This window comes from Salvelinus namaycush, chromosome 6 (genome assembly GCF_016432855.1).
Source record: "Salvelinus namaycush isolate Seneca chromosome 6, SaNama_1.0, whole genome shotgun sequence".
Classification (NCBI taxonomy): Eukaryota; Metazoa; Chordata; class Actinopteri; order Salmoniformes; family Salmonidae; genus Salvelinus; species Salvelinus namaycush.
In genome coordinates this window covers 22,400,482-22,426,119 of record NC_052312.1, presented here as the reverse complement: position 1 = coordinate 22,426,119, position 25,638 = coordinate 22,400,482, and the positions used below count along the sequence as shown (strand labels likewise).

At 44.3% G+C, this 25,638-nt stretch overlaps 2 protein-coding genes across 9 annotated transcripts in view; one reads left to right on the top strand and one right to left on the bottom strand.

The window, feature by feature from the left end:
* The window catches only part of LOC120049789 (dynactin subunit 1-like), a 32,156-nt gene extending 20,425 nt beyond the window's left edge, over positions 1 to 11,731 (top strand). For all 8 annotated transcript variants that reach the window (XM_038996214.1, XM_038996213.1, XM_038996210.1 and 5 more), the window contains 10 exons: positions 251 to 412; positions 1,108 to 1,239; positions 1,432 to 1,557; positions 1,753 to 1,895; positions 2,290 to 2,456; positions 9,336 to 9,466; positions 9,801 to 9,999; positions 10,164 to 10,237; positions 10,362 to 10,451; positions 10,555 to 11,731. In XM_038996214.1, the coding sequence (XP_038852142.1) occupies positions 251 to 412; positions 1,108 to 1,239; positions 1,432 to 1,557; positions 1,753 to 1,895; positions 2,290 to 2,456; positions 9,336 to 9,466; positions 9,801 to 9,999; positions 10,164 to 10,237; positions 10,362 to 10,451; positions 10,555 to 10,692 (1,362 nt within the window). In that variant the 3' untranslated portion in view covers positions 10,693 to 11,731. The remainder of the gene's footprint in view (positions 1 to 250; positions 413 to 1,107; positions 1,240 to 1,431; positions 1,558 to 1,752; positions 1,896 to 2,289; positions 2,457 to 9,335; positions 9,467 to 9,800; positions 10,000 to 10,163; positions 10,238 to 10,361; positions 10,452 to 10,554) is intronic.
* A 522-nt stretch (positions 11,732 to 12,253) lies between these two features.
* fam113 (family with sequence similarity 113) lies at positions 12,254 to 24,599 on the bottom strand. Its single transcript, XM_038995292.1, has 10 exons — positions 24,527 to 24,599; positions 24,090 to 24,169; positions 23,412 to 23,492; positions 23,098 to 23,249; positions 15,468 to 15,618; positions 15,002 to 15,248; positions 14,708 to 14,773; positions 13,237 to 13,370; positions 12,683 to 12,908; positions 12,254 to 12,393 (listed from the first exon to the last, which is right to left on the bottom strand). Exons 1-10 carry the CDS (start codon positions 24,597 to 24,599, stop codon positions 12,254 to 12,256), a joined length of 1,350 nt encoding a protein of 449 aa, XP_038851220.1.
* Positions 24,600 to 25,638: the final 1,039 nt, after the last annotated feature.

Below are 25,638 nucleotides of genomic sequence, written 5' to 3'. Positions count from 1 at the left end.
CTTAGGTCTTATGTTTGGGTTGGGGAGTTTTAGCCCTGGGCCAAGTGTTTCACAGTATCTTTGGAGCTCCGATATAGACCACATTTCTTAGGTCTTGCACCTAACCCAAACCCACTGTGCTGGCATTTGGAGCGCAGGGCTAAGTGTTTACAGTAGCTCATAAAGTACAGTAATGCAACTCAACTTTGCATTTGTGGAACCGGGACTACTGCATGAGAATTTGACTGACAGTTCTGTGGACCAATGGCAGGTGTCAGAGTCTCTAACGGACTGCAGGCGTCAGCTGACGCGGGTGGTTGCCGTGCTACAGGAGGTAGCTGCGGCGGGGGCGCAGATGGTCGCCCCTCTAGGGGAACAGGAGGGGCTCAACACCCTCAAACTGGAGGACGTGGCCTTCAAGGCTGTTGAACAGGTACAGTGACCATATACTGAATATAGATTGAACATAGACTGATCATTGCATGTTTGCGATTGACTACATTGCAGTTGGATTGCACGGAATCATTGATCTAATATTAAAAATCCCCTTGAGGGACTCCTGAGTGGCGCAGCGGTCTAAGGCAATGCATTGCAGATCTGAGGCGCCACTACAGTTATGGTTCGATCCGTGACCTGGAGCCCCATAGGGCGGCGCACAATTGGCCCAGCGCCGTCCAGATTAGGAGAGAGTTTGGCCGGGGGACTTTCCTTGTCTCATTGCGCTCTAGCGACTCCTTGTGGCGGTCCGGGCTCCTGCAGCCTGTCTTCAGTCGAAAGGTGTTTCCTCTGACACATTGGTGCGGCTGGCTTCCTGGTTAAGGGAGCAGTGTGTGAAGATGCAGCGTGGCTCGGCGGGTCATGTTTTGGAGGATGCATGTCTCGACCTTCGCCTTTCCCGGGCTGGTTGGCGAGTTGCAGCGATGAGACAAGATCGTAACTACCAATTGGGTATCACGAAATTGGGGAGAAAAATGGGGTGAAATTACAATAAAAATAATAACAATAATAAACAGAAAATATCACCTTACATCCCAAAAAACTACTTTGTGATCAAGAGTAGTGATTCTGTCTTGCTCAAACTGACCCCTTCAAACACTCTGACAGTCTCTGTCTCTCCCTCCTCTCCAGGTGTATGGGTCCCATGGCCTGAACCCCCATGAGTGTCTGCGTCAGTCCTGCAGCTCTGTCATCTCCACTATGAACAAGATGGCTACCGCCATGCAGGAGGGAGAGTATGACGCCGAGCGACCACAGGGAATGGTATGTACGGGACTAGGGCTGGGGGGAGTATGACACTAGGTGGGAGGTATGGCTGGAGACTGAATTTTCTAGCCTTTTCAAAACTAAGAATGTTACGTCTGTAGCACTTTTGCCCCCATTTAATTGACATTCACAGTTCATCCCCTTCCTGTTTCTCCCCCGTCACTCTTTCCCCCCCCCCTCCCTGCATAGACTCCCCCGGTAGAGGCTCGTGCAGTGGCCCTCAGGGCAGAAATCACTGACGCAGAGGGTCTGGGAGTCAAACTGGAGGACAGAGACACTGTCATCAAGGAGCTCAAGAAGTCCCTCAAGATCAAGGTACGGTCATGTCTCTCCTTTCTCTCTCGCACACACAAAGATGCACACGGTTATTCTCATCCTTGTACTTTTTCTTATACACACACATTTTTCCCCTCGCATGCACATGCACACTCACCGTCTCTCACATGAACACCCGCACACTCTCACTCACTCTCCGTCTCTCTCTCCCACCTTCCTGTCTCTCTAACCCAGGGAGAGGAGTTGAGTGAGGCCCACGTGCGTCTCAGCCTGCTAGAGAAGAAGCTGGATACGTCCACTAAAGATGCAGACGAACGCGTGGAGAAGATCCAGACCAAACTGGATGAGACCCTCGCCCTGCTGAAGAAGAAAGAGAAGTAGGACCGGGGAACACGGTGGCTGTGGGACTATTAAGGAAGGAAGGAGGATGTTGTAGAATCAGGACACTTCTGTCTGTGTATAGTTGTGTGCAATGGATTTTGCTTTCTCCTATCCCAGTGCCTTTCAGATCAACATATGGGAGATGTAAGAGAGGAGTAGGGGTGAAGATGGTAGATAGTCTGTTTGGTGGAGAGATGGCATATTTTCACCTAATATAAGTGTTTTTGCATCGTTGCCTGTTGTAGAGCCAGGAGAGGACATTATTTTAATTCACATAGTAGATGTATTACATTGATCAAGTATTTGTGTATAACCTACGTTTTTTTTTTCACTCTCTCTCCCTACCCCCCACTCTACATCCCTCCATCCATACCTCCCTCCCCAACCCAGGGAGTTTGAGGAGACCATGGACGCCCTGCAGGCAGACATCGACCAGCTGGAGGCAGAGAAAGTGGAGCTGAAGCAGCGTCTCTCCAACCAGTCAAAGGTGACCATCGAGGGCCTCAGGGCCCCGCCTGCCTCTGGCATCGCATCCATCGTCTCAGGAACCGCCGGAGGTGAGTCTCATGAGTCTTTTGATACCTCGCACGCCTTTATACCTATATAACGCACCTGACACCTCACATTATACCATCACTCATATTCTGATGAAGCTGTTTCAGAAGATTGACATGGAAAAAGCCATGTAGGGTTTGTGCGAAATCAACTTTAGTCGTGAATTTGTACTTAGAAAATCGCCCGATAGACAATGTTATCGCCTCCTAGCGGCCATCTCAAAAATGTCAAATACTAATGTAAAATGTAAAAAAAAAGACTGCGAGCTCGCATGCTACAGGAGGGACAGGGTTATCATGACATTGACAAATCAAATTATTGGAGCTAAATCTTTTCCAGCAGCCTGCCCTATTCCATTCTGGTGGAGCTGTCGGACGAAAGAGGTGTGTAGGCCTGTCTGTAGGGATGGGCATCTTTTCATTTTCAAGACGATTCGATACCTATCTAGATACATGAGCGATATGTTTTAGTTTGAAGCGATTGGTTTGATTAGAGGAACGGTTCGATGCGGTACAATTTGGTGCACTAACATTTGTTGCATACACACAAGCTTTCCATTCTAAATGAAAATCTGCTGCTGATGGAGATCATGAGCTGGATCTGTCTGAGGTGATGTGTGTGTGTATGATGTATGTAGGCATCTGAGCTAAGCCAGAAGGGAAACTTTACCACCCCACTATCACACGGAACCCAAACCGGCTGCGTGCGTGCGCCATCGTGCATAAATGTATTTTGTCCCCCTACACCAAATGCGATCACAACACGCAGGTTAAAATATCAAAACAAACTCTGAACCAATTACATTAATTTGGGGACAGGTCGAAAAGCATTAAACATTTATGGCAATTTAGCTAGCTAGCTTGCACTTGCTAGCTAATTTGTCCTCGGATATAAACAATGAGTTGTTATTTTACCTGAAATGCACAAGGTCCTCTACTCCGACAATTAATCCACACATAAAACGGTCAAACGAATCGTTTCTAGTCATCTCTCCTCCTAGGCTTTTTCTTCTCTTGACTTTATATTGCGATTGGCAACTTTCATAAATTAGGTGCATTACCGCCACCGACCTCGTTCGTCTTTCAGTCACCCACGTGGGTATAACCAATGAGGAGATGGCACGTGGGTACCTGCTTCTATAAACCAATGAGGAGATGGGAGAGGCAGGACTTGCACCGTGATCTGCGTCACAAATAGAACTGACTTATATTTTAGCCCTTGGCAACGCAAACGTTCGTTGGCGCAATAATTGAATAATATTGATTTCTAAATTTATTTTTCAACGCTTGCGCACACGAGTCAGCCTGTTTGTTAAGTGTTAGCATTTTGTCATCCAACCCCCCCCCGCCCCCACACTTTTGATCTGAAATCACCATCACCCGCTAATTAGTTTGTCATTTTAGCAGATAAAAAGTGTTAGAGCTAGATTGAATTGAAACATTTGGTATAACATAGCCAATGAGTATAGAGCACAACTTTGGATTTCACCCTGTCTCATAATTGAATGGTTTAGACAGTTTACATTTGGACAAGACTTGGTGATTGCTGTCCTCGTTGTGAAATTATCAACTTTACCATGTATATCTAAAATATACAGATTTTTGTTTCAAGCAAAACTACCAAAACAAATTGTTCAGGTTCACCCTCAGCAATAAAATGAAATTGAATGTAAGCGCCCCCGATCAGCATGTGAGCCAGATGAGTTATCTCTGGCGGTAGCTTATGCTACTTTTATTCCAGTAAAACACAATTTTCAAAAGCACATTTGATAAAAATAACCTACGATATTACATTGGTTGTCGCTCAACTAATAAAGCGTAATTTTGCGCAAGCTATTTTACAAACATTTGAATACTGAAGGTGATGTTCACTTGTGCAAGATCAGGAATAGGCCTACATTTTTGCTGGTCAGCGTGAAAAGCTGCACACAACGCAGTTTGACTAGGCTACTGATATTGCCTGCCTGGGGTTGATGCAAAATTACTTTTAAATCAATGACTGTCAACACAATTACATGCTTAGTTCGACACTGAAGGTGAGAGGTATTTTCTATTTGGACACTGAAGGTGAGAAGTATAAGACGAGAGGTACACTATATATACAAAAGTATGAGGACACCCCTTCAAATTAGTGGATTCGGCTATTTTAGCCACACTCGTTACTGACAGGTGTGTAAAATCGAGCACACAGCCATGCAATCTCCATAGACAAACATTGGCAGAAGAATGGCCCGTACTGAAGAGCTCTGACTTTCAACGTGGCACCGTCATAGGATGCCACCTTTCCAACAAGTCAGTTCGTCAAATTTCTGCTCTGCTAGAACTGCCCCGTTCAACTGTAAGTGCTGTTAATGTGAAGTGGAAACGTCTAGGAACAACAATGGCTCAGCCGCTAAGTGGTAGGCCACACAAGCTCACAGAACAAGACCGTCGAGTGCTGGAGCGCATAGTGTGTAAAAATTGTCTGTCCTTCACGCTTCACCATCTGGCAGTCCGACGGACGAATCTGGGTTTGGCGGATGCCAGGAGAACACTACCTGCCTGAATACAGGGTGCCAGCTGTACAGTTTGTTGGAGGAATAATAGTTTGGCTGTTTTTCATGGTACGGGCTAAGCCCCTTAGTTTCAGTGAAGGGAAATCTTAACGCCATAACATACAATGACATTCTAGACGATTCTGTGCTTCCAGTTTTGTGGCAACAGTTTGGGGAAGGCCCTTTACTGTTTCAGCATGACAATGCCCCTGTGCACAAAGCGAGGTCCATACAGAAATGGTTTGTTGAGATCGATGTGGAAGAACTTGACTGGCCTGCACAGAGCCCTGACCTCAACCCCATCGAACACCTTTTGGATGAATTGGAACGCTGACTGCGAGCCAGGTCTAATCACCCAACATCAGTGTCAGACCTCACTAATGCTCTTGTGGCTGAATGGAAGCAAGTCCCTGCAGCAATGTTCCAACATCTAGTGGAAAGCCTTCCCAGAACAGCGGAGGCTGTTATAGCAGCAAGGGGGGGACCATCTCCATATTAATGGCCATGATTTTGGAATGAGGAATTCGATGAGCACGTGTCCACATTAATTTGGTCATGTAATGTATTTTTTTTAAAGACATTTTAGCGGAAAACGTTTTGTGAACCGCCGATTTCATAACGTTTGAATACATTTCTGACCAAATGGGTCCAGTGGAACGACGGGTCCACTCATACCGCTGTGTATCAATTAATCATTACATCCCTACCGGTCTGTGTGTGCCGAAGCATGCAAATGGAGCGAGTGACACACAGTCAACAGTCGGGTAATGGGTTGTAAATCATCATGGGCTGCAGAGCAAGCAACTCTGCTGTCCTCAACTGGTTATAATTTTAAACTGATTTGCATTTTTGCCTCATCCTCTCTTATTAGGCCTAGGCTACTAGACTATACGTTGTAGGTAAGGTTGCACATTTTTGGAATAATATGTCAATGGGAATAGGCCAACTATAGGCTACGCATCGTTTCTTTCATAAGCTTTGCTCAGCTGTAGCCTAAGTTAGATTTTTATTTTATTTTTTGACTTATTGTTCCATCTTGTTTGCTCAATTTCAATTATTGTGGCCTAAAATATTTGCCATTCAAAATAAAGCTGTGATTAAGAATAGCATAGACTCCGACTTTCATAATCGTTCCCATTTTTAAAAGCTGCAACTTTAAGACAAACACTTTATTAGCATAACTGGAATTTATCCATATGGATAGGGCCACATTTTAAATGTTCCTAATAGAAGAACTATAAAAGGCATATGCATGACCATGGTAGCAATTGACAGGGAACACTTTGGTGATGATGAGGAGATGATCCGACCAAAGGTGAGGACGCAATAGTTGTTCAATCTGATACAAGACTTGTTGATTTGATGTGCATTTTACATTTACTGTACTTTTCACAACATTTTGTAAATAACGAAATCTGAAAATACTCGTGTTACATCCAGTAACAATATGAATATTCATTGACATTTTTGAAGTAGGTGCAAGATAAGAAAAAAACGATTGCAAGGTTTTGAGCAAGCGGTCTAATTGGTGTCTTCAAGTGGCCATACACCTCTCCCAGACTGTGCACGGTTACTAAGTAATTTCCATGCACTTTTATGACTCCAGGAAAGAGCCTTCAACTACCAGGTGCTTTTTTTTGAGCTCGTAGCTTTGCCATTTAGGAACTGAAGCACGCACACTTGTTTGGGACACAATTCTGCGTCCACCACCATCACACACAGTACTGTTGCTGTTTACGCTAGCCCCAAAAAACGGTCCGTTTTATAAATTGCAATCTGGGTCAGGTAGGCATCATTTGAAAGCTGGTTCTATTGCCAACATGGCTAGCTAAGTTCTAAAATACGATCTTACAGTGTTGGGTTTTCAGAAGGCACTTCAGACAAACAGATTGTACTTTTGGCAGTGGCGTCCCGTGGGCCTGGGCCTTCAGTGAGGTACTACACAGTCCCACCCGAATTAATCCACCTCTTATTACCATCATTATGATGCCATGGCTCTAGACACTATACATTTAGACAGAAACGCAGTATAACCAGGCGTTGCGTCACCTTGAAATTGACAAATTGACATTTTTGGGTAAACAGTGTTTACCCAAAAACATGACACAATCAATGAGTCTTTTCAATATTTCCCTTCACCTTTTCATTGTGCAGCTCCGTTGCCCTGCGCGTTTGTTCGTTGAGCTGTAGATCCACTCCGGTGTCCCCAAAAGTTTTCAAAAGCACCATTGCTTGTAAGTGCCCAGCCGTACTTTGGTGTCTCGTTGCTGCCTTGGTTAGACAACTCAAGTTTGCAAAGCCAGTGTGGCTCCAAACACCAAATCGATCACTTGCAAATAATAGGCATTCCCAGCAGTACAGTTTGCAGTGCTTCTCGGAGCCTGTGAGCCATTGATAGCGCTGTTGGTCGGCGTCGGGCGACCTCTCCTTACAATGTCTAACTTTTCTTGAAAAGTTCGTCTTGAGAATGGCGTTATAATTATATCCTCGACCAAATCGATATCTTCTCCTCCTTCCGCCATTGTGGGTTGAAAAAACAGCTTAGTAGTACGCGAATTAATTCGTTTATCAAATTCAGTTTCCTAGATCTGCATAGACCTGCCCATAGGACCTGCCTCTCAATATTGGTAATCCAATCAAAAGACGTGCACGCACTACGCCTGCTAGCTGGCTCCTGTGTAACACTGGAGCCAGCCAGCAGGCGTACAATAGCCAACTCTAAAGCTGATTGGTTGACACTAAATTTTCATTTCCATTCACTATAAGCTACAAGCGCCCGCACTGTTGATTCTGAAGGACTGAGGGCAGATTTTAGACCCCTGGCAACACATGATGGCGGAATATGATTGGATAAAAGATCTAACATAAAGACCAGCCCTCCAAATCTCAACCTGGGGCTGGAAGCAGTGCAACCAAGAGGAAAGCTATGAAATGAAGAGTATAACTCTTACTCTGGGGAATAATTTAATACATATTTGTGGGAAAATATATTTAAAAAAAAATTATATTCTGATGATGTTTAGGCCAGCAGAGAAGGCCTTGCTGGCCCTGACGGCCCACCACTGACTTTTGGTGTGCATAGAATGGAGTCATGAGTGCATTCGGATGTTGGTCGAACAGAGCGATCATAATCGTTGATAGTGTAAATGACGTGAGTTTTCAAATATGGGAATGTAGAGTGCACATCTGGACTCATGGGTGTGTGTGGTTTGCTTGTATGACATCGAAGCGGTATTTATTGTCATTGTTAACGTCTCATCTTTCAGAACACATCAACTCTTCTCGATTTACAGCATTTCCCTCAGACAGCAAATGTGCAAAAGTAGTCCAATTAGCGGGAGGGAGGGGGGGTGTCTTATCACGCGCGGTGCTCTAGTTTATAACGGCTGTCTGTCAAAATCCACAGCGCTGTGAAGGGAGAACCTGAGCTCTGACGTCATGTATAGCATGTTACTGTACATCCACTGCATTCCAATTTAGGCAAATGTCAATGACAATCTGCCATTTCATCCCGTATAATGCATGACGGGCTGTGAGTGGAAAGGGATACTGCTAATATGATATTTCAATTAGTAGGATAAGGGTCTCATGCATAATGTCTGTCTTATAGTGCTTTGCTCAACTGTAACCTAAGGTTTGTTCAAATTTCAAATTTGTTCTCTCATTATTACCTCAGGCCTACCATGTTTATAGGTAATTCAGGTTATTAAAATAAAACGTTACTTTCTGAGATAGATCATGAAAGCGCGGTGGGAGAGAAATCCAGTATGCATTAAACTGAAAGAGTGCCTTAATAGGCCAAGTCATATTCGTATCAAATGGAGAGAAAATTAGTCTTTTAAATCAATAAGATTTAATAAAAATGTACTTTGTTTATTGGCCCAGATCATCTGACATTCGAGAGAAAAAAGAAGAAAAAAACATTTTCTGAACGGACATTTTGCGTTGTTTTGGTGAAACTCTTAGCTCTGCCTACGCTGTTCTCTTGCATTCTGTAAATATAACATATATTTTTTGAAATTGACTATAGCCAATATAAATATATAGGCCATTTTCTCAATGTCACCCATGAAATTCTCTGCTGGCTTTGCCTGATTCTGCTTTTTACTGTGTGGCCACAGTCAAGCTGAAATAGGCTTGGTATCGTCTGTCACATCACCATCGATTATGGCTGTCAATCATCCTCGATAGACGGTGCTAACGTAATATCATCCAATCCTAAAGCCATGTTGTGATTAGGGTTTATAATCTGCTAAATATGTTCTGACTGTTTTAATTTACAAATGTCTTACCCCTCCCTATCCCCCCCTTCTCTCCTCCTCCCACCCCCTCCCTTCCTCCTCTCCAGCGGGTGTTGCCCCAGGGGCAGGGGGCCTGTCTGGGCCGATGCAGGTGGTGGACTCCCCTCTCCTCCGTCAGCAGGTGGAGACCCAGAGACTGGGCATCAAACACCTGAAGAACGAGAACAACAGACTGAAGGTCAGACCACTGCAGGGAACTGACTTGTGTGTGTGTCACTTTTAGTGCCATCTCTATTCTGTCCTAATCAAAATATGGATTCATTCTTTCTCTTGTTACCAGTAACGAGAACTGTATTTTTGAAGATCATTGAAGTCTGTCTGTGTTGTATGCTTTTCTTGATGTAGTTCATTGAACAGTCTATTTATCATGGAACGTGTATTCACTAGGAGTTCATTGAAAGTAGTCCATTCCTTTTCATGTATACATGTATGTTTCTGACTGTAGTTAGCTCTGTGTTGATGACTGTGTCTCTGTCTCTATTGATAACTCTCTGTATATCGCTCTCCTCCAGGCAGAGAAGATGAGAGCCCAGTTAGCCTCCCTCCCTCCCCTCCACGTCCCCAAGCTTCCTCTGAGAGAGGCCTCCACCTCTCCCCCTGTTGAGGGGCCTCTCCACGGGGCTCTCTACAGGAAGACAGACCAGCTCCTGGGGACCCTGCTCAAGATGAGCGCCGCCGTTAAGGTGGTCGACATCACCGGGAAGACTCCAGGTGGGAGGGATGTGGGTGTTTTTGTGTGACAGGAAGACACCAGGTCTGTGTGTGTGTCTAAAGGGTTTTGTGAGTGTGTAGCGTAGTTTATATTGTTTTTCAGTACGTGTGTATTTGAGTTGGTACATATTAGATTTTATTATCTATCTCTTTCTCTCCTACAGTGAGTGCGAGTGCTCAGCTCCTGGACCAGACAGCTCGACTGCAGTCTCTGAGTGACGCTCTGGACAAACTGAAGGTGACCTGAATTTGTATGATCGACCCTAGTAATAATCATAGTATTTCTCTACACCACAGACAGATTTTGTCCACTAATCTCTCGATCATGGAAATGGACACAACAACATCTCTCTCTCTCTCAGGGTGAAGTGTCAGAGCATGTGGTTTCTCAGCAGTCTGGGGCGAAGGTCTCCTCTGACTTTGCCACCTTCCCCATTTCCTCCTTTGTCAAGGTAACACACACATCAGACACTTCGTAGGCACTCAAATAAATACAATAGATATCTGGTTTAGGCATAAGACTGTATTTGTTGTCCTTTGACCTGTTCTTCTCAGGCCAAGGAGGAGAAGCAGGGGGGTACGGTGTTCATAGGGCGCGTGGCCATCCCATGTGCCAAGGGCCAGGAGCAGGTGCACCGTCTCGTCCTATCACAGCAGCACCTGCAGCAAGTGCACCGCCTCCTCATGACCTAAGATACCATCCCATGGGCCTGCGTCCGCAAGCTCCTCCAATCAGAGCACAGCAGATGCAAAAAATGTTTTTTTTCAGTTCCAGTCCCTTTCCTATTCATCAGATTCTCTCAGGACACGTTGTTACACCACACCACCTGGTCAAAGGTATTACACATCTATGCCAAAGAGACAAGTGTTCTCGTCTAGTTATAATACTTCATACAGTAATTGTTATTCTTTACCAACACGTTCTACATGATTGTCAGTCTTTTTAAAGCAGCTTTTGAGTGACTCAACTCGTAAATGTTGCATCTCTAGAACTGATTTTAAAGTATGGAGAAACAAACGACAAAATGTATGCACACCAAGCGAGTTGATGATGGAGCAGAAATTGGTTAACCATAGGGAAATGGCACAATTATTCATGCATTGCACTTTTTGTACTGTGGTGATTATTTAAATCTACACCTACCTGTGTAAACCAGCAGTCAGGACCAAGCAAATTCACAACTGAAATAAATGCCATTTAGCCACGTTGTGTTATTCCCATTTTGAGAGACTTTATTCTAGATCAAACCTAGGGTGTCAAAAGGCACCCTATAACATGACAATGAAGTTACAAGTCATACACCTTTAACTTCTGAGACGGGAAGCTAATTTGATGGGTGTATGACATGCCAACAGGTTTCACTGATTTATAAATAGTGTTGGTATTCACAAGTTCAGTTAGACCATCATATGTACCTGTGTCGAGACCTTAGTCATTATGGTAGATGAATGCAAGTATGTCTGGGTGGAAAAGACATGAATTGTAAATGCTGAAGATTCTAGGATGTGGCTAGTGCTTAAAGTTAAACATCAAAAGCCTTTATACTGTTTAACATGTTCCTACTCCAGTGTTCAGTGCAGAACATTTCAACCATACATACAGCAAGAGGTACCTACTCTCCAACAGTGTTCGTTGAAGACCATGTAAGACAACACAGTGGACTGACGGGAGGCTGTATGACTGTCCTGTATTCTAAAACAGACCAATAAAGTTCTTACCTAACAAAATTGATTACTTGGTAACATGAAGTTCCTTCCATGCCTAGACCTGGACTAAAACACAAGGAGAGGATGAGGAGACTCAATGAGAACTAAATCAGTGTAATTTTATTGTAACATTTTTCCAGTATGCCTAAACATACAACCAACCCCCAACCATGGCAAGAAAATACTAAGATATAGACTGACAGAATATAATGTCACAGCCTTTCAACTTAAAAAGCCTCAATAGTAAAAAGAAACAATTTTTAAAAACGATGATTTCTTGAGCAGAAGGCAATACACAGCCCTTTAGAAATGTAGTTTGAGGCACCACACATGTTTGGGATACACAAGCAAATTACAGAATTATGAAATACCTTTAAACGCTGCCCATACATAATCACGTGATGAGATGAGCAAGTACCATTAGTTTGAACACTATATACAGGGCCCAGAGTTTTTCCTGGTCACATGGTCCAGGAAAAGCTCTATCCTAGTTTGCACAGTCTACAGCAAAGAGCTGAACAGAACTTAAAGTACAAGAGCTTTCCAGTCAGTATCTCTGGCATGTGTACGGGGCGTAGTGCTTCTTCGGTTGTTTCTTCCTCATCACATACTGGTTCTCAGGACGGAGAGGGACGTAGGATCTGGGGTGGTAGGCCTCATTATGCTGCACCGGCCTGTAGTGTCTAGCTGGAAGAGATTAAAGGGAGAGTGCTAAACAGTCATTTAAAGCCCAATCACCCCAGGATTGATACAATTATTTACTACAGAGCAGAGGCACTACTTGTAAATCCCTTTTGCATCAAGCAAGGGAGGAGAGACTTCAATGGCTAAATGTTCTGCTTCACACAATGGAATCTGGAGGGATAGGTATACAGAACTACACTTAATGGCCGTGTCCAAAATCTGTCTTGCCTACTATGGCCAGTGTCAGAGATCCCATGATTAGACTACTGTGCGCACGTGTTTGTCAACTTACTACTGTTCCGGACCATCCCGTTATTTTCACTGCATCTGTTGTCCTGTGAGTGTCTGTTGACTGGGGGATGTCTGTAGACCGCCGTCTGTCTGTGGTTGACCACTTGGGTGTGTCTGTGATGCACCGGGGCAGTCGGCTGTCTGTTGACCAGGCTTGGTCTGTCGGCTTGGTCCTCCTCGAAGCTGAAGTAGCCAGCGCCGTACTTGGGGTGGACAGGAAGCTCGTCCTCATAGAATCAAGTCAAATTGTATCCATTCATTTTCAAATGTGTTGGACATTGTTAAATTGTGACTTGACAATTTAAAAGTGCATTTAGAATCGCAACACTTCACAATAAAAAAAAAAATGGAAGAAATAAAAGCAAACAAAAGGCAATAAATAGAAAAACAAAGGATGTCTAAAACAGTCAAATCACAGATTAAAGGCCAAGCTAAAACGGTGGAGTTAAGTGCAATTTCAACCTCACCACTTTAAGCAACATACCAGTATCTACATGAGAAAACGGGAAATAGTGAAGTGTCCCTTTAAAACCCTCAATGGTGTTTGCCCCTTACCTCGTAGAACTGTTCTCCGCAGCCTTTGTATTTCCCTTCCAGAGGCCTGTAGGGTTCATCCGAAGCTAGTCTGTAGGGTTCATCCGAAGCTGGTCTGTAGGGCTCAAGGCCTGAGTCCTCAGCAGGATTCCATCCTAGAGCACAAAAAAAATAGAGAAATGTTCAGTTTAATGTACGTAAGCTATCCTTCCATAGATCTGTAGGGCTGAAGGACGGAGTCCAATGCAGGCTGCCACCTTAGAGATACAGGACACGAGGAGAGACGGATGTTGCAGTTGAGTTGAATTAATGAATACAGAATTGTTCTTCCCAAAAAGGTTTCTCAAGAGCTGTATTAGGAAGTTGTCATTATACAAATATCTGATTCATACCTGCTGAATTGGGAGTGAAATAGTTTGCCTGAGGCTCGTATCCGTCATAGTGTCCAAACCCCTCTGTTGCCCAGGCAACTGGTGAATTACATGGCAGGGTCAGTACACATACATTTATCTCCACTCACTGAAAGATTCCTTAGGATCCAAACCTCCCATAACCTGTGGTCATGAATCATTACGCAGTTGTGGGAGTTGTGAATGAATTGGTTACTCAGGTGCCGTGCACAGAGGGACAGGTGTGAAGGAGGCAAGTCAAATGGGTGTGAATGACAGCAGCCTTTTTAAAGTGGCATTAGGTGAAGATGCAGGTTAAACTGTAGTCAAGTGAACCAGGCAGCCAAGTGAACCAGGCAGCCAAGTGAACAAGGCAGTCAAGTGAACCAGGCAGTCAAGTGAACCAGGCAGTCAAGTGAACCAGGCAGTCAAGTGAACCAGGCAGTCAAGTGAACCAGGCAGTCAAGTGAACCAGGCAGTCAAGTGAACCAGGCAGTCAAGTGAACAAGGCAGTCAGTAAATCATTTTACCACTGCAGTGACCTGGGTTCATCATCCTGGGGTCTGGTCTCCTGAAATGAGGCTCTGGTGGGTAGTGCCAGGTGTGTAGCAATGAGGGAATAACACAAACTCCAAAGCAAATCAGGGGGAGAAAAACAGGTTTATTTGAGAAGGACAAATCATAGATGTTATGCTGGGAGATAGATGTTCAGTCTCCCCTGTTCTCAGTTTTTCTCTACAGAACAAAGGAACAGGATGCCATTTATAACCCCCCCACCCTAGCCTGGAGTTGACCAATCAGAAGTCCTTGCAGTACAACTGGGTCAATGGCCAAATAAGTATCCTGCTCCCGACTCAATGTACAGACCGTAGCACACGTAGCTCTGAGTTCAGGAGTGACATTCCACAGATTCTAAAACAGATGTTGAACTGAAACCCAACTCCTATTTACAATTCCCTATTGACCATTAGTACTCTATAGTCTTTACTCTTCTCATCCGCTGTGTTGTGTATTTATCTTCAAAATATTCTTATAACCTCAACGTCACGATAACCCGGCATGGTACTACTGTACTGACCAATACAGTGGAAGCCACCACTTACCTCTGTTCTTGGTCATGGTTTTTGTGTGGGCTTTGAGCTGCTGCTGCTCTGAATGATCAATGTGCTCTACAGGGAGAAGAATACCAGTCTTTCAACTGACAGTCAAATTCAAAAACAGACAGGTGATGTATATTTATTATACTGTATGTGTGTGGTGTTCTACTAACTAACGGTGGTGAGAGGACAGTGTAGCACAAACCCCCAGACCTGTGCAGCAGCAGTAAGGATGTGATGCATCAGTGAGCTAGAGAGTTCCAGTGCGTATGTATTTACAGTGTGTGTGTGTGTACTAACCCACAGTAGTGGCAGGACAGTGCAGCACCACTCCCCAGGCCTCTGCAGCATGTTGCAGCAGTAAGGCGGTGATACGTCGGTGGGCCAGAGAGTTCCAGTGGACCCCATCCTTCATGCGGTGCGCAAGCGAGAAGCGGAACTGGAAGTGGAGGTCCAGGACGTCAAGGCCGTAGGCGTCGGCCACCTTGCTGCTGTAGAAGTTGGCCTGGATCACGTCGTAGCACAGCGTTGGGCCCCTGTGCTCCATCTGGTTGGGAGAAATTAAAGGGGAAGCTATAATAGTTCTTTAGCCATTATTGTGCATTGTACATCGTTTACTATAATTGAGCAATTACTGGGTCACGTTAAATAGGAGCAAACATTCTTAAAGCGGAAAGCCAAAAAAAGCATTCAAGTTTGGGTAGTAAATCAAGATGGTTCCAAATCCGTGCCTATTGAACACGACCCGGCCTCGTCATCTATCTACCTCAGGAACGAAGAAGCCCCCTACGATCCTCTTCCCCAGGGGCATGGTCATGTTCCAGATGACCAGACATTCAGGAGGCAGGATGGAGTTCATCTTGTCAAAGAGCTTATGAAGGTTCTCCTGGTACTCAACATGCCATTTAGGGTTATACCTGGGTGACAAGACAAACCCAGGGACACAAACTAGTTTTTTTTTTGTAAAAAAACAACAAAAAAACAAAAAACGTGCACACAAAAAATGGTTGTATAATGCAAGAAAATGTGCCTATCTTCAGGACAAAGTTGTCACAATACGATCATTTTGCTCAAGATTGTGATACCAGGCCAAGTATCGCAATACAGAGTAGTATCGGGATACCCAAGGGGTTAGCCCTGCCCCCCCCAGAACGCATGTTCCCGTTTTGGATACGTTCTGCACAAAAACTTGTCCCTGATAGTCACATCTCTACACAATACAACAAATTGAATTTAACTTCACAGTTCAGTGTTCCCCTAGGATATTTTTAATCAGCGGCAAAGTTGGCATGGGGGAGTGGCGGGGGTAGTAGTGGCTGTGGACAATGGAGCGGTCTCTGACTGCAGATTTTATAGGCCCTCTTGGCCGCAGAGAAAATGTTGCTGTTTTAAAGCTAATTTCCTGCAATTCTACACATTTTGCCATGTTGTTATGCCATCAGAGTGACTCGTAAAAATAAATAAAGATATACATATTTACACACACAAACTCAGCAAAAAAAGAAACGTCCTCACTGTCAACTGCGTTTATTTTCAGCAAACTTAACATGTTTAAATATTTGTATGAACATAAGATTCAACAACTGAGTCATAAACTGAACAAGTTCCACAGACATGTGACTAACAGAAATTGAATAATGTGTTCCTGAACATGGGGGGAGGGGTCAAAATCAAAAGTAACAGTCAGTATTTGGTGTGGCCACCAGCTGCATTAAGTACTGCAGTGCATCTCATCCTCATGGACTGCACCAGATTTGCCATTTCTTACTGTGAGATGTTACCTCACTCTTCCATCAAGGCACCTGCAAGTTCTCTGACATTTCTGTGGGGAATGGCCCTAGCCCTCACCCTCCGATCCAACAGGTCCCAGACGTGCTCAATGGGATTGAGATCCGGGATTTTAGCTGGCCATGGCAGAACACTGGCATTCCTGTCTTGCAGGAAATCACGCACAGAACGAGCAGTATGGCTGGTGGCATTGTCATGCTGGAGGGTCATGTCAGGATGAGCCTGCAGGAAGGGTACCACGTGAGGGAGGAGGAGGTCTTCCCTGTAACACACAGCGTCGACATTCCCTGCAATGACAACAAGCTCAGTCCGATGGTGCTGTGACACACCACCCCAGACCATGACGGACCCTCCACCTCCAAATCGATCCCGCTCCAGAGTACAGGCCTCGGTGTAACGCTCATTCCTTCGACGATAAACGCAAATCCGACCATCACCCCTGGTGAGACAAAACCGCGACTCGTCAGTGATGAGCACTTTTTGCCAGTCCTGTCTGGTCCAGCGACAGTGGGTTTGTGCCCATAGGCGAGGTTGTTGCCGGTGATGTCTGGTGAGGACCTGCCTTACAACAGGCCTACAAGTCCTCAGTCCAGCCCCTCTCAGCCTATTGCGGGCAGTCTGAGCACTGATGGAGGGATTGTGCGTTCCTGGTGTAACTCGGCAGTTGTTGTTGCCATCCTGTACCTGTCCCGCAGGTGTGATGTTCAGATGTACCGATCCTGTGCAGGTGTTGTTATACGTGATCTGCCACTGCCAGGACGATCAGCTGTCCGTTCTGTCTCCCTGTAGCGCTGTCTTAGGCATCTCACAGTACGGACATAGCAATTTATTGCCCTGTCCTCATGCCTCCTTGCAGCATGACTAAGGCACGCTCACGCAGATGAGCAGAGACCCTGGGTGTCTTTCTTTTGGTGTTTTTAAGAGTCAGTAGAAAGGCCTCTTTAGTGTTCTAAGTTTTCATAACTGTGACCTTAATTGCCTACCGTCTGTAAGCTGTTAGTGTCTTAACGACTGTTCCACAGGTGCATGTTCATTAATTGTTTATGGTTCATTGAAGAAGCATGGGAAACAGTGTTTAAACCATTTACAATGAAGTTATTTGGATTTTTACGAATGATCTTTGAAAGACAGGGTCCTGAAAAAGGGTTTATTTTGCAGCAGTGGTATGCCGCTGCTAAATTAATATAGGGGAAACACTGCACTTTTTACTGTATAATAGAAAAGGCTATTGCAGAAAATAGCTGATTTGCTCATATCCAAAGGCCTACATGTGGGCAGGAGGAATGTATTAAGGAATATAAACGCATAATGATCTGCCTTTTCATTATGGAAGGGGGGGACCCCACATCTTTAGCCTACACTTTACACACAGCCTACACACTCTCCCTCTCACACACACACATCCATTTTCTCTCACACACTGCTCCCAAAAGTTAGGCTCCAAACAGAATAAGGAACACCAGAAAAATACAGATTTTGGATTCAGATTTAGCTTACAAATACATTGATTAGGCATACGCTTCCTACTTTTGAAGCACTACCATGAGTAGGCTAACTATCCCTTTGCCATCCAAATGTGTGCATCGCCAAGGGGTACCATGTTAGCTAGCAAGCCAGGCAACATGACTAAACATGGGTCGTGTGTTATCAAACCTCACAGACCATGAGTAATTTAAAACGGCCCTCGACATGGTTTATAAAATTATATAACATATGCGCCAATTCGCAGTAGAATGGGGTTTGGGCTAGAAACTTGCGCTTTTCAGTGACATTAAGGTGCAAGCATGACTGTCACTGTGCTCTGTTTTTCCTCTATGGCAGTGACAGCGAAGACTAGTCAGACTGGAGAACTTGTTCTTACAGGCGAAATGAAAAGGTATCTACGTATCCACTTCACTCGCGTTGTGAGCCACTCCAATAATTAAACAAAACGTAATAACAGTGAAAATGTACTTATGTCATCGGCCCAAACAAGAAAAACATATTAGCCCATTTTTAAGCCCAAAATTGTCAGATGCTAAATGCTTTTCCACATAATTCAAAATTTGATTATATTTCCAAGTACGATACATTTGTTCACATTTTCATTTCTTTAAATCCATAATATCAAAAAACAAGTTATTTTTAATTGGAACTAGCCTAAAAACGGCCAAAAATTAAAAGGCACTGTTTTTCAAAATAATATAATGAGAAAATAAGGAATTGGTTATTTTTCTCATCACTTGTTATGTGGGTGGGGCTATATCTGTAGTCCCATCTCATTTTCCATATGCATATCCTGTTCAACATAGCTTTCAAAATAAGAGTTGAGCGTTTGTTGTGAAAGCAATGGATCATGATTTGGCAAGCTCAGGCTACAGTGTATGACCCTAAAGGTGGTTATGTGTTTTAAGCCATAGATATAATACCAAGGTTTTAAGCATTCTATTCCATTTCGGTTAGTGGGCCAAATACTTTCCCCTTGCAGCCAATCAATTGCGTCAACTTTTTGGTCAGAAAAAGTTCACGTTAATCCACTGAGGCAAAAAGGACAACGCCTATAACCTGTCAAAAATTCCCCAAAAGGGGATATACAGTATCTATTGCCAACTGAACAGAGGAGTTGTCCATTTCAGCACCACAGAGCTCCGCTATAGGCGTACCAGTGACAAAGAGTGGAGATGCAGGAGAAGCGCTGTCCATTAAGCTGTGCTGAATAAGGCCAGGCGTGGCCTCGGCTCCCTTTAAAAACGTGGAGTTTTCCTTTGTAGTCTAGGCCTACTTCCTAATTTCGCCATTTGTTCAGTCGAGTTTCTTCGCTCCCTTGATTAGTGTAACCAATCCTTTGATTTATGCCTTTTATTTCAATGCATTATGTAGTTTTGACCACTTTTGTCCTGCGTTTGCTTTCGCTGAGTAGCCGTTATGGCTTTTGATGTCGGCCTTATTGTGCTTTGTAGCCACTATTCAGTGGCATTAACATGTGCAATTCAGTAAGAGAAAAGCTGCGAATGGAGAGTTGAAAATGGGAACGGATGGCCAGAAAAGCAATTTTGGGGAAAGATTTGGTCTCATGGTCCAAGTGGCTCTATGCCTGTTTTCAAATGTGCCCATTTATTTATGGTTTGCTTATAGGCCCTAGAGAAACAATCATTTAATGTGTCAATGTTTTAATTGGGTCTGTACTCTAGAAAATGAATAGGCCTCCATTAGAATAGGCTACGTCTTGGCTGTTTTAACTGTTATAAATTATATATACCACCTCAGTCACCGGCTTCATCAATAAGTGCATCGACGTTGTCATCCCCACAGTGACTGTACGTACATATCCCAACCAGAAGCCATGAATTACAGGCAACATCTGCATCGAGCTGATGGGTTTGAATTTCCGAGCTTTAACCATTAGTTATAATAAAGACATGAGGGGTGCCATAGCCGAGGGTCTACACCAGGAGTTATTGGTTATCTGTAGGAGGAAGGGTTATGGTGGGAGCAATTAAGCTTGGAATGGGCTGAGTGCAGGGAAAACGGTCACATGTGGCAGTACTGATAAGGGGAGAGAGCCGTGGATAAGGGGGTCAAGGTCAGGTCACATCACGTTAAGGGAACCGTTTATTGCCCGTATCACTTAGTTTCCTGCCAAGCAATAAAGATGCAATGTTTAGCAATAAGGAGGAGACTCCACCCAAATTGGGGTATGTATACTACCACGGGTGGAACCATGTCTGTCTGATGCAGCTGTATTGACCCTCTGGGAAGAATAAACTTGGTTTAAGCTAGGGATGCACAATATAGGGGTGATCATATCGGAATCGGACGATATTAGCTAAAAATGCCAACATCGGTATCGGCCCGATGTCTAGTTTAACGCCGATGTTAAAAACCGATGTCAAAGCTACAGTGCATACCCACATAACATAGGTGACAAATAAAGTTTGATTTGATAATAATGATTTACCTCTACAATGGTTCATGAACTCAGGCCTACATTATAAACTTTAGATATTTTTACTACTTAAAACAATTATAAACCATCTAACAATAAAAAAGGTCAACGTCATAATAGCATTAATTAAAAGCCCATCTTTTATTTAAGCAGACTAACTACACTAGGGGTCGGGTTTGGGAGGGAAACCTGTAAGGGGACGGTTAGAGCACGTAGGTTACACAGACTGTCTAACGCCTCCGCGACCTTTGCTCCTGCAATGCCTGGAATGGACACCCTGGGACGGCGGCGCCTGCGGACAGGGTGGCTGGTGGTTTTTCTGCGTCTTCTGGACATTGTGATCGATAGGCTAGGTAATACTATGAATGACTTTGAGACTGGCTTTGGCTCCGTTATATAGGGCGGTTCTACCGTGCCGTTCCAAAGCACAAAAACCAGGCAGATACAACAAAATACAGCGAAATATAAAAGTGGCCTACTGGATGTAAGAGGGGGACACTTCTTTTGAGCCTAAAATGAAGAAAATCGGCATAAGATTGGCATAGGTTTTCCGCATGTGATGTAGATCACATGTAGCCCAGCAGCTAAGAATCCTTAGCGTAATATATACAGTGCATTCAGAAAGTATTCAGACCCCTTGATTTCCCCCACATTTTGTTACATTACAGCCTTATTCTGAAATGTATTAAACATTTCCCCCCCTCAATCCACACATACTACCCCATAATGACAAAGCGAACAGTTTTTTTGCCAAATGTATAAAAAAAGAAAACAAAATATCTTATTTACATAAGCATTCAGAACCTTTGCTATGAGACTCGAAATTGAGCTCACGTGTATCCTGTTTCCATTGATCATCCTTGAGATGTTTCTACAACTTGGAGTCCACCTGTGGTTAATTCAATTGATTGGACATGATTTGGAAAGGTGCATGTCAGAGCAAAAACCAAGTCATGAGGGCGAAGGAATTGTCCGTAGAGCGCTGAGACAGGATTGTGTCGAGGCACAGATCTGGGGAAGGGTACCAACAAATTTCAGCAGCATTGAAGGTCTCCAAGAACAGTGGCCTCCATCATTCTTAAATGGAAGAAGTTTGGAACCATCAAGACTCTTCCTAGAGCTGGCCGCCCGGCCAAACTGAGCAATCGGGGGAGAAAGGCGTTGGTCAGGGAGGTAACCAAGAACCCGATTGTCACTGGAGATGGTTGTCCTTCTGGAAAGATTCTCCCATCTCTGCAGCACTCCATCAATCAGGCCTTTGTGGTAGAGTGGCCAGACGGAAGCCACTCCTCAGTAAAAGACATGACAGCCCACTTGGAGTTTGCACCTAAAGGACTCTCAGACCATGAGAAACAAGATTCTCTGGTCTGATGAAAAACTCTTTGGCCTGAATGCCAAGCGTCATGTCTGGATGAAACCTGGCACCATCCCTAAAGTGAAGCATGGTGGTGGCAGCATCATGATGTGGGGATTTTTTCAGCAGCAGGGACTGGGAAACTAGTCAGGATCAAGGGAAAGATTAACAGGGCAAAGGACAGAGAGATCTGTCCCAGAGCGCTCAGGACCTCAGACGCGGGTGAAGGTTCACCTTCCAACAGGACAACGACCCTAAGCACACAGCCCAGACAACGCAGGAGTGGCTTCGGGACAAGTCTCTGAATGTCCTTGAGCAGCCCAGCCAGAGCCCGGACTTGAACCCGATCGAACATCTCTGGAGAGACCTGAAAATAGCTGTGCAGCGACACTCCCCATCCAATCTGACAGAGCTTGAGGATCTGCAGAGAAAAATGGGAAAAACTCCCCAAATACAGGTATGCCAAGCTTGTAGCGTCATACCCAAGAAGACTTGAGGCTGTAATCGCTGCCAAAGGTGCTTCAACAAAGTACTGAGTAAAGGGTCTGAATACTTATGTAAAAGTGATATTAAAAAATTACATGTTTTTGTAATTATGGGGTAGATTGATGGGGGGAAAAAACGATTAAATCAATTTTAAAAGGCTGTAACGTCACAAAATGTGGAAAAATTCAAGGGTCTGAATACCTTCTGAATGCAATAGCCTAAAGCCATGACTGCAGCAGCCAGCCCTCAAGGAGGCAATGCAAAGTCACCCGCCACAAAAGAAAAATGTATAAAACACTTTACCATAAGAAGAAAACTAGAGTCCATTACACATCCCTACAGAACCAATAAAACCATTCAGTCTCTAATGGCTTATTGGTTTATTCAGCATTGGCATCTGCAACTAAAACAAAGATTTGTCGCACAACACACCAAACTCGTATTTTGAAGGCTTGGTTTGGAAAGGATATGCGTTTGACCAATGATACAGGACTAGAGATTTAGCCCCACCCGCATCACCAGTAATGAGAAATGGAACCGATTCTTTATCTTCGCTCATCATTATCTACTTGTATAATGAGTGCTTTTTTTGTTTTCAGCAATATGACAACTTAAACTTATTTCGGATTTGAAGACATGAAAGGATAACAGGAATTATCCATAAGCAGACCGTCCTCGTCTTGTCTTTTAGTTCATTGCCACCTTTTCTTGTTGGACTTTTCAGATTGCGAAGATTAACAATGTCCACACTATAAAACAGACCTAGTAGGTATCATGAATGCTTGATGAAAAATAAATAAAAGCGTGCGTAAAACCTGCAGACGTCCTTAACAGACTGGTCACCTGGAGACGTCCCAGAGACAGGAGTTAACGATGACGACGTCTGGTTTGAGACCGTCTTCGAAGTCCCTCAGGATGCTCTGCATGTAGCGCGAGTAGATCCTCGTCAGGAAGTAGAACCGCACCAGGTGGTGGTCTGAGCGGAACTGACGCACCTTAGGATGAAATATAGGAAAAGACAGATGTCATAAGAGATCAGGAAGTGCACATGGAAGCCAAGAGTTATAATTGTGTCATCTAGGGCCATTCATTCCCAGTGCAGGTATACTTCCTAAAGAATCACTGTCTTTCTCCTTTTTCTCATCCCAGTGACACACCTCACGGTATTCCGTCCCATTGGTCATTTGACCCAGCCGTCCGCCCTCCACCAGGATGTCTTGCTCGAAGCTCATCTCTCCCTGGTGATGAGGGAGAGAGGGGGTAGATTGGGAGGGGGGCAGAGGGTGGGGTGGTGGAAGAAGCTAGAAGCCACTTTAGTCCTGGTATTATTAAATCAATCATGGATGTTTTTTTTTTAAGGACACATTGAAAGCAAAGCTGCAAAAATATTACAATAGAGAGATAGAATGCATCTACAGTAGGGTTGGACAATGGTCAAAATATCATGTTTTTCTTATTTTTTACAGTATGGCATTATGATAGTATTTTATGTTTCTGAATAATACAAGGTATCTATTTTATGAGTAGTGCATGACCCTAGGATGGAAACTAATGAATTCTAAGTGGTTTTAATGTGCTTTCTCCAATCAAATGTTTTTTTTATACTCAACCAAACTATGACAAAACTGACAGTGAAGTGTTCATTTATTTAGCACTGTATGATAATACCTTTATAGACAGTATTGTAAAAGTCCATACCGGTATGTGGATCCATACCGTTATACCTTAAAAGACAATATATCACCCAGACTTAATCTATAGATCAAATGTCTTTCTAGAAATGTTGCATGGGATATCTCACTTTCACCTTCCAAAATCTGTGAGTCAAGGTTTACCTTAGTCTTGAGCTGACCCAAGCTGAGATATTTGTCCTTTTGCAGCAGAAGCACAATGTCCTTATACACTGAGCGCTGAACTGTGGAGAACACAAATTATGGACATTGACTGACAACGTAAGTTCAGTTGGCAATTTGTCATCCAAGGGGTGCACTGTACATTCAATTTGATAACCACAGGCGAGCACTCAAATTCAAACCTGGACACCGGGAAGCCAGTTCTACTGCTTTGCTTGTTAGTATTTATTTGTTTCCCTCTAATCAGGCAATGATTTAGGCCTGGGACACTAGGTGGGTGCAACTCATTAACAGGTTGAACAAAAAAACAGCAGTATCCAGACCTCGTTGGGTATGATTTGATACCCCTGGGCTAGGGCTTCTTGGGCCTGGAGACACGAAAGACTGAACCACTGACATACATTGGTTTGTACACTTACTCGAGTCCCCCAGGACAACAACAAACTTGTTGTGTAAGAGCTGGCTGGCTTGCTGCTGGCTCACAGCCTTCATGTTCTCCCTCTGTTCATTAAAGTAGAGATTAGGTTCCCAATATTTATAGGAGTGCCTATCAGACGTTGATTTAAAATAGTGTGAGCACTGATTGGATAACAGAGTTTCAGAGTAGCAATTATATACACTGCTCAAAAAAATAAAGGGAACACTTAAACAACACAATGTAACTCCAAGACAATCACACTGCTGTGAAATCAAACTGTCCACTTAGGAAGCAACACTGATTGACAATAAATTTCACATTCTGTTGTGCAAATGGAATAGGCAAAAGGTGGAAATTATAGGCAATTAGCAAGACACCCCCAATAAAGGAGTGGTTCTGCAGGTGGTGACCACAGACCACTTCTCAGTTCCTATGCTTCCTGGCTGATGTTTTGGTCACTTTTGAATGCTGGCGGTGCTTTCACTCTAGTGGTAGTATGAGACGGAGTCTACAACCCACACAAGTGGCTCAGGTAGTGCAGCTCATCCAGGATGGCACATCAATGCGAGCTGTGGCAAGAAGGTTTGCTGTGTCTGTCAGCGTAGTGTCCAGAGCATGGAGGCGCTACCAGGAGACAGGCCAGTACGTCAGGAGACGTGGAGGAGACCGTAGGAGGGCAACAACCCAGCAGCAGGACCGCTACCTCCGCCTTTGTGCAAGGAGGAGCACTGCCAGAGCCCTGCAAAATGACCTCCAGCAGGCCACAAATGTGCATGTGTCTGCTCAAACGGTCAGAAACAGACTCCATGAGGGTGGTATGAGGGCCCGACGTCCACAGGTGGGGGTTGTGCTTACAGCCCAACACCGTGCAGGACGTTTGGCATTTGCCAGAGAACACCAAGATTGGCAAATTCGCCACTGGCGCCCTGTGCTCTTCACAGATGAAAGCAGGTTCACACTGAGCACATGTGACAGACGTGACAGAGTCTGGAGACGCCGTGGAGAACGTTCTGCTGCCTGCAACATCCTCCAGCATGACCGGTGTGGCGGTGGGTCAGTCATGGTGTGGGGTGGCATTTCTTTGGGGGGCCGCACAGCCCTCCATGTGCTCGC

Excerpts from the sequence above, each read along its gene's own strand:
- fam113 (XM_038995292.1), bottom strand. The coding sequence starts at position 24,599 with ATGAAGGCTGTGAGCCAGCAGCAAGCCAGCCAGCTCTTACACAACAAG. Across the intron at positions 23,493-24,089 it reads TGGGTCAGCTCAAGACTAAG|GGAGAGATGAGCTTCGAGCA; the intron begins GTAAACCTTGAC and ends CCTCATCACCAG. Across the intron at positions 15,249-15,467 it reads GGGGCTTCTTCGTTCCTGAG|ATGGAGCACAGGGGCCCAAC; the intron begins GTAGATAGATGA and ends TCTCCCAACCAG.